A 9,578-nucleotide genomic window follows, 5' to 3' on the forward strand; every position below is an offset into this window, starting at 1 on the left:
TCATTGAATGTCGTTTGAATTGATGTTAAGTAAAAGTAAAAGTGAATTGGTTCAACCATCAGGATAGATACCGAGACGCTTGGAGCATAGAGTTGCTGGCATGGAGTACATCTCACAATTGCCTGAAGAAATCATCCATCAGATCATTGGTCTCCTACGCTGTAACAAAGATGCAGCTAGAATTAGCATCCTGTCAAAGAGACGGTGAGACATATGGGCATCTTTCTCAAGTTTAGCATTCGATCAACGGAAATTCCTCGGTCAGATGAGAGGTTTACGACCATCTTCTGAAGTGCAACACAGATACAAGCATATGAAGAGATTTTTGAAAATTATGTCGATAAAACCCTGCAAAGACGTGTTGAGCAAAAAGATAGGAGTGTACAGAAATCTGTCCTCCATGTACCTTACTGTAGTTCTCAACTGACTCCTAGCATCGACCAGTGATGATCAGAATCTTTTTATCTTTGGAAAGTGTGCTTTGCAAAGCTCTCTGTGAATGACCAGATGATTGAGAAACTGGTCCATGCCTGCCCTCTGCTTGAGGATTAGGCTCGTCTACGCTACTCGATTAAAAGTTTCGAAGGTTTCAAATCTTCCTAAACTTGAAGGGGTTGATTGCACGCTTGCGCTGGGCTGAATGAAGTTAGCCTTCAAGCACCAAATCTTGAAACATTTTGGTATGTTGCCTGGAGTAAACGTAGGTCCTGCAAAATTGACTTGTCAACATACAACACACTCAAGAGTTTAACCTTGGAAGATGCTAAGTCGTTTCAAAATCATCTGTCTGTTTTCCCTGTCCTTGAGAACTTGGATGTACTGCATTGAAAAAGATTACAATATCAAACAATCAGCTTAAGACACTTGTCTTGAGAGAATGCAAGCAACTAATGGAGGCTAAAATTTATACCCCAAACCTTGTTTCATTCGAGTTCAAATGTTAGAAGCTGATCCCCTTTACGTCATTGAATCCTTCATGGTTAGAAGAAGCCAAACTTTGCTTTGAACCATCAAGGCAAGTTGAACCTCGATTCCACAATGAAGATGATCACTTCCCTTGGTTTTGCAAGTTTGTAGAAATTTCTGAAGTTTGATTGCAATAGGGGTTTGAAACCGGTGGTCCGCTACGATAGCGTAGACTAATGTTTGATTGGATATTATCAGACTATAATTTGGATTTTTTTTCTTTTCTTCCCCTTCTACAATGGTATAGATGCAGTTCTTAGATGTCTTTGAGTCTTTGTTTGGTTGTGGGCTCATTTCATGTTTTTGTCAAAAGAAACTACAATCGCTAAATAAAAACGATGTAAACCTTAGTGGTAAATTCAGTTGATCTATCCGCAACTATCAAACAACTGGATAAACATCCCTTGAAGAATCTTTGAGCGTTCACATGCCCAATGAGAAGGGAATATCACACAAACATCAGCATAACCCTAAAGTCCATATCTTTAAATTAAGCAGAAAACATGTTAAATGAAAGACCATCAATCAGCTAAACAGTTTTCATCCAAATATGCATGCTTACTTTCAGCAGCATTAACCTAATCCATTTGCTTGATGTGCAAGAAAGGTCGAACCGCTTATCAAACCCTCACAAGCATAAATATCTTCTTTAACCACAACCTTAGCTCAAACTATTGAAACACCATGACCATACAGACCAAAACCAAACAGGTAAACCTCTAGCAAAGCATGTGAGGAGATATGATCATCCCACATATCAAATTGTTTCAGGGATTCAGGGGATACTTTGGACACCTAAAATTCACACTAAAGCTAATTTCTACGAGATAAATGCATCTTTTAACATTATAAAAGGTGAACCCAGTTCAGTCAAATTTTCATATGGAATAAGGTGTTTTAAGCAGAGCACTTCGATCCCAAACATCATAGTGGTATTATACATCACAAGATCATTCGAACCAAATCCATCATTTCTCTAACCTCTAGCCTTAATCTCAGCAAGTTGCCACGACAAATCATCCTCATCAACCTTCTCCTGTCTTGGTTGACACAGCATGAGCACCTGCTTGTGGCAACCCAACAGAGACATCCAACCCGTAATCATCAGCAACTTGTAGCATCAAGCTGTTGACCTCACCTTCTGGTGTGGACGATGAAGTAGAACCAGCCATGGCACTCTCCTTAAATTCTGCTTGGACCTCCATATTCACAAACTGCTTCTCGAATTGATCCATTGTCTCAGACATCTTCTGCAAATTGCCTGCAACAAAAAATCGAATTTCATCATACCAACATCGAAATTATGGAATTATGCCGAATTTAAAGTGATTTAGTAATCAAGAAAATATTTGAAAGAACTTATTTTAATCCAATATATGCACAATATTTTTTAATCAGGGCCAATTTAACTCCAAAAGAAATGCCGAAAATTGGTTTTTTTCTGTTCTTCAATTGTATCCTAAAATGTCCTGAATGCGATTTTCTACTAACAGAGATCGGCATAAGCCGATCAAAACTTTAAAAGCAAGATCAATGAGAGAAAAATTACCTGTGTTCAAGGAAGATTCGAGGGACTTGACTATATTAGTCATGGACTTATTAACGGTGGTCATCTTAGCCTGGGTATCGAGCCTGGCAACAACAGCATCGAGCCGGGATGCGAGCTGCAGGCAGTTCATCTGCTCAGTGCGCTTGCGAATGGCATTCTCGGCGTAGATACGAGCTCCGTCCATGTTACCTTTCTCCATCGCCTTCTTTACCCTCAATTTCTCAGATTTCTCTTCCTTCTCGCACTTCCTGGCATGGCGTTGCAGCGATTTAGACGTGAATTTGAGTTCCATGATCTGGTTCAAGATCTTGATGTTGTTTCTCCATCAAGGTGAAACGTCGATTGAAGCTTCTGCGCTTCGTGTTTCTACTACCACCAACCATGCTCCTAACGCCTTCGTCTCAATTGTCCTCCACACCATATGTACTATGTCAGAATGTTGTAAATGATTGCTTATTCTGAAACTCATATTTATGTATGTATTCAACTTTGGTAAGTAACACGGCATTGCATAATTCACCAGACTTTTCAACATATTTGCAGATGGTTTTCTAGTTTCCTATACAACTTTGGTTCTCTAATATGGTGAATAATATTAAAACAGTAGAACCATTCTAATAATTAGAAAATATTCTTGGAAATTTGATTCGAGATTAGAGATAACTTTGTTAAGAGCATATGAAATATTAACTCTTAATAAAATGTTTTTTAATTAAAACTGTGGGTTTAAATTAGAAAATTATTGGGCATTGGGAATAAGTGTATCTCTTTGATTAGGAGTTATAATAAATTAAAAACCAAAAACTTCATCAGTTGATACCAACGACTTTACAAGTAACTTAGAAGTCAATCTTTAACCAACGCAATTTAAAGGTGCCTTCTCTACATTCAACACAATTTATAAAAATGTAGATTAAGACATGATTTATGTAACATCCATTTCCTGTATACCCATGCGTATACGAGGTATAGATGTTACATCACTAATGTTACTGTGTCTAATTCGAAATCTCGTAAATTTTTTTCCATAAAAAACATTTAATTCCATTAAAAAGAAAACATACTTTAACTTAAATCGACAAACAAAAAGAGATGTTCAAATATATCATCATTTTACAACGGTTTAATCTAATTACTGTTCAGAGTGTTTTACTAAACCCTATTACATGTCAACTAAAATATAACAAAAGTAGACAGGTATGTCATATGGTTACTGATGAGGTGACTCGGTCTGGATGTCCAATGATCTCCTTACTTAGTTGTGTTCAACCTACGCGCGAAATAAACACACGTTAAGTATTACTTAGTGAGTCAAATACAAATCGTATAACGAAATCCATAAATATATCATTATCCTTTATTGATCAATTATCAATTCGTTATTTCCATTCATTACCATTTATTTATATTGCACCCGTAGTGCCCTTACGTCATTCATAAACAAATTATGAATTCCGTGCCTTGCACACCTAGTGTCGAAACGGATATTCATCCTCATAGGATGATTTCCGTGAAAAGCACACTTAGTGCCGAAACGGTTATTCCTCCACATAAGATGAATTCCGTGAAATGCACACTTAGTGCCGAAATGGTTATTCATCCACATAGGATGAATTCCGTGAAATGCATACTTAGTGCCGAAACGGTTATTCATCCACATAGGATGAATTCCGTGAAATGCACACTTAGTGCAGAAACGGTTATTCATCCACATAGGATGAATTCCGTGAAATGCACACTTAGTGTCTATTGGGTAATTACCACATACATCTTAAACAATCATACATATATAATTGGCGCAACATATAGTAACACTATTTAAATGCACTCACCTGTCTCGCCTTACTTAGATACCCAAAATGGGAGATAATTACTCCGGAACTTGGCCCTTGCCTTTAGCTTTACTCGACTCGGGAACTTGATTTCGATCTATCCCACGTTCATTAAATACATGCATAATATCAATTGTTAGTGTATTTTCTAACAATTATAACTTAAACATTAATCACAATACTTATTATTAACCTTTTTACAACAATATCAACCCAACTTAAGATTTCTGGCACTTCAGTATCGATACCTATGCCATGATATTGATACTACCCTACTATGGTATCGATACCTATGCCATGATATTGATACTACCCTACTATGGTATCGATACACCCTTCCGGTATCGATACCAAAATTAGCTTCGAAGTGCCTTGGTATCGATATCCCTCACCATGGTATCAATACTACTATGCTAGGGTATTGATACCCCCTTCCGGTATCGATACCAAAATTAGGTTCGATGTTACCTGGTATCGATACCCTCACCATGGTATCAATACCACCTCATCAGTACCGATACTGATTGAATCAGTATCAATACTCCTTGTATAATTCAGTCCAATCTTTGCCTATAGTATCGATACTGTTCTTAGCAGTACCGATACCCCTGCCCAGATTTTCAGTTTTTAACCCGAAATTTACTCAACTTTGGCCAATTTTCCTCTCATTTACCCCTAACAATGCTATGTATCCCTTCTCTACTTAACCATATTAACTTTCCTTCATTTAGATACTTATAACATCTAGAATCTCTCAAATGCCTTTGATTCTTAGAATCATACCAAAAATTCTAACTTGTTTTTAAACTCATTTTAGGCTTCTAATCTTTCCTTTACTTCTTTGACAATTCAATTTTACCAATAACCATCCATAAACCCTCTTATTTCAACATATCACTCAAAAACCCATTTTCTTAAATCTCTAATATCTCATTCATAACTTAGTTTTAATATCATCTAAATCTTCCTTAAGCTTCCATCATATATAAAGCTTCAATAACCAACAAAATTTGAAGAAATAAATATTAAATTAAAAACTTACCTTTGAACTTGGAAGAAACTTGGTTACGGGAAAAAGAGGAAGAAAAGAGAAAGAAGACTTTTATCATGCCTAATCCCCTTTTCCTTCATCTTTTATACCAATTTAGAATATACTTCAGTTTCTCTTTTTTATAAAGGACCAAAATGCCCTCTTACTAATCCATAGTCACAATTTAACCATAACCATTAATCCTAATCATTCTCATCTTTCATTATTTAATAGAATACATCCTCATATTTTTAAATCATTTCAATATAGTCCCTAAATCAGTATTTGGGGCATTGCAATTTATGGATTTCCTTATTATTTCAATTTTCTTGCTTTAGCTAACCTAATCAATTGACAAAGTATATATATCTTATTGACGTGACTCTTCAAATTTAGAACTTATAATAAGAATAATACTTTTTTACTCTTAAATCACTCTATAAATTCTTTGTAACTAAGATATTATTCTACCATTCCCATCATTTCATTTTAATAATAGTTTTTAATACATTTCTCAATCCCTAATAATGTTAAATCATGAGTTATGAGATAATTATTTGAAGATTATAGATAGAAATTTTAGATTTTCAAATGGTGAATTTATAAAGTTTAAGAGAGGAACGAGCTTATAAGATTTCATGTCACGAAAATAATTTTTCAATAAAAATACATAAAAAATTTAAAATATACAATAATTTTGAATTTTTGAGGAGATGAATATTCTACCTATTTTCTAAATCCATCCTTGATAGAAATTGACAAAGATTACTAACTGAGGTAAATAAAGAAAGAGAAACGTTAAGTTTAGAGAAATATGCGATAATTCACCAATTAAACGAGTTAATCATAAAATGTTGATCTATCTATTTATGCCCCTATGGACCACCCATTATAATAAAGTCTATAATGCGATTGACCCGCTTCCCCTTCTTTTCCTTTTCTTTTTGCTTTGAGTTGCATTTTTTTTATAGGTTTGATCAATATTTTTCTTTGATTTTGTTTAATCGAAGATGATACTGATTTTAATGCTGGTTATCGATTGTTGGTTCTATTTTTTGTTTTTCTATTTTTTTAGTTTTTTAATAAGAATAATTATATCTTTATGACACATTTATCTCTGTCTTTGTGGTATGTTTATCTCTACCTTAGTAACATGTATTTTTTGACCGTTTGACGGTTCTTTTATTTATTTTATCTCAGTGTTGGATTTGACGACGCCACGATTAATCAAAATGACACTTATTTGAAATCTTGTTGATCTTTCATGCTATGAACTTTTAGATTGAATTTGGATTCACGATTTTGCGTTCCTGGATAATTACTTACGACGCTCGATTCTGATTTGCGATTCTTGATGGTCTTTCAATTACTTAATTTTCTTTTGTGGTTTGTTTATCGATGTAATCATATTTGTTCAGGTTTTTTTTAATCTTTTGGTTAACCTATTCTATATATAATCCTTATATAATCTAAAATAACTAGTTTTAATGTTATAAGAAAAAATTCAAACTATATATTTAGTTTTATAATAAAAGTCTTAAACTTTTATTATAATTTCAGCTATTTTGACCTTTTTAACAGTACAATCGGTTTCTACTAAAAAAAAAAGAAAAAAGTCTATAATGCGTTTGATAATAAATATTGCGGTGGGACCACCCTTTTGGTTTAACAATGCCATCCGCAAGCTCACGACCCACAATACAAAAATATCAATACCTAATAAACCACGATATGATTATACGCATATATGTTTTTTTTAGATGAAGCACACTAATAGGTCCCTAAACTATATGTTTATATCATTTCAATCACTACACTTTTAAAAGTTATAAAATAATAATTAAATTTATTTAATTGTTATAAAATGATAACCGTGGCTTTAGTTTCCATAAAAAGATGATTGGAATGTTAGAATTTAATATTTTTTTATTAAGTTAAAGTGATTACAAAGTAGTATTTATTCTAAATACTCTCAATTATTTGATAATGAACGCTCAATCACCTTACTGTAGTCGTTGTTGCTCAAACTTGTGATATCTAAAAACATCGACGAAAACAATTCCTTTAAGCCGTAACCTCTAGTTAATATCTCATTTGATTCCTAAATGATAAATAATTTTTTTAATATTTAAGAATATTGTTTCTAAATAAATTAAAAAATCTATAATTTTCATTTTTAAAAAATATATGAAAAATCAATTTTTTTAAAAAAAATTAAAATTAAAAATTTATATTTTAAAAAACTCGTAATTTAAAAACTGGGTAAACTATATGTATAGTCACTAAATAATAGATATGATTCTATTTTGACCATTGAATTATAAATTTTGTCATTTTGGTTACTTAACTATTTAAATGATATCAATTAAGGCAATGACATTTAAAAGTTAATGAAAATGCTCATGCAGCAATTGAGTAAATTCATAGAATTACATATTTGATCTTTATCATTTATATATTTTATCAAATTAATCTTAATTTTAATTAAATAAATTAAATTTCAAATAAAATGATAAGTGATAACACACAAGACTTCATTAAAAACTTTGGCCTCAATGTGAATGACATCCATCGTCTACAAAATGAGGTTCTTACTCCGGCCAAACATGCTCGGATTACGTCTTCTAACGGCCTTGTTTTTTCTTACGGTACATGAAAGCTGAAGACTGTCGGGATGATTTGTGAATCTTGACAAAATTGTTTGAATTTATTAAAAAAATAGAACTTTCGACCTGAAATTCTCATAAAAATTGAAAGGTTAAATTTATTTTTTTTTCTTCAAAAAATTGGATACTTAAGTAGAACTTTTAAAATTGTGTGAAAAAGCTTAATTAATTTTTAAAAATAGATCTTAAATGTCGATCTTCCGAAAAAAGGATGTGCTACAGCTTTTTCATTTTTGTTGTTGCGCAGATGAGAACGAGTGAGTTTTTAATCAACTTGATTTTAATATAATAATAATAGATCTCGATCCTAGCTTGAATATAATTTTATCTATCTCAAATCTGATCCTAAATTTAATTAGAAGTTTAACCCTAATTTTATTAAATTTAACATAATTTTCAATTTTTCACGTATTTTTTCAAGATAAAAGATAATTAAATATAATATTAATTTATTCAATTTAATAATATAAATGTAATACAATATATTTCAATACTATAATTTTAGTGTCTTATATACCAACTTTTACCTTATATTTGAATTAAAATCTAACTGAAGACACATATAGATATATAGATATTTTTGTTGGGGAAGAAACTGAACATCCGAACACAAGCGGAAGCACAATCGATATTATTTCTCTCCTAATAACTCCTATAAAAAACTATGGCAATCACAATACCACAAAATATGTTCTATTACAACACTAATCAATTACAATCAAATGATGCAACCACAACACAAATAAATAGAGACATCGATATTTTTACTTGGAAAACTCCTTTAAATCAAGGGTAAAAATTATGGGACTTTTAGAGTCTGATCAAGAGCTTTGCTATCAACAAATATTCAATTACAAGATCACAAATATTCAATTACAAGATCGCAAAATCAGGCCTACAACAAGCATACAATTCCAACGATGCTAACTACTAGTAGTAATATTTAGCAAAAGAGATAAAAATGGGAGAACATCACAAAAAAACGCAGTCTGCTGTAAAATGGGTATTTTCGATGCTACATGACTCGAATAAAAAAAATCTGACCATACAACGTCAAGAAAATCTTGTTGCCTAGCTGTTGTCCAAAAATCAGTTCAATCGAATCACGGATGAACCTTCGATTGAAGAGTTGATCACTGCTGTACCAAAACTTCAAAAACTAATTTTCTCCCCTATGTTTCTCTCGAACGTGAACTTCCCTTTCTGTCTTCTCTTTCAAAAATTGATATTTTTGATGTAATATGACTCATACACTATACTTGATAAAATAATGAAGCGTTGAACCAACATTGTTCTCCACTAGTATGAATGTGCAATTCTTATTTATAGATTGAACTAACAAACTGAAACAATCATAAATATGCATTGAATACAACAAGAGTGTTTTAATAAGAATTAAGAATTGGAATAATATAACTTCCCAAGTAAATTGCAGAGCGGCCCCAGGGAAGGAGAAGCTTCAGACTTGAAATCCTACACATACAGACAACAATACCAATCATATATATATATGTACACCATTGCATGCTTGAAAT

At 32.4% G+C, this 9,578-nt stretch overlaps 1 protein-coding gene across 1 annotated transcript; it reads right to left on the minus strand.

The window, feature by feature from the left end:
- Positions 1 to 1,976: 1,976 nt before the first annotated feature.
- LOC120193925 (ESCRT-related protein CHMP1B-like) lies at positions 1,977 to 2,826 on the minus strand. The gene is made up of 2 exons (XM_039196345.1): positions 2,516 to 2,826; positions 1,977 to 2,227 (listed from the first exon to the last, which is right to left on the minus strand). Exons 1-2 carry the CDS (start codon positions 2,805 to 2,807, stop codon positions 1,992 to 1,994), a joined length of 528 nt encoding a protein of 175 aa, XP_039052276.1. The 5' UTR covers positions 2,808 to 2,826; the 3' UTR covers positions 1,977 to 1,991.
- Between the last annotated feature and the right edge of the window lie 6,752 nt (positions 2,827 to 9,578).

Source organism: Hibiscus syriacus, unplaced genomic scaffold, assembly GCF_006381635.1.
Source record: "Hibiscus syriacus cultivar Baekdansim isolate YM2019G1 unplaced genomic scaffold, ASM638163v2 tig00116997_pilon, whole genome shotgun sequence".
NCBI lineage: Eukaryota > Viridiplantae > Streptophyta > Magnoliopsida > Malvales > Malvaceae > Hibiscus > Hibiscus syriacus.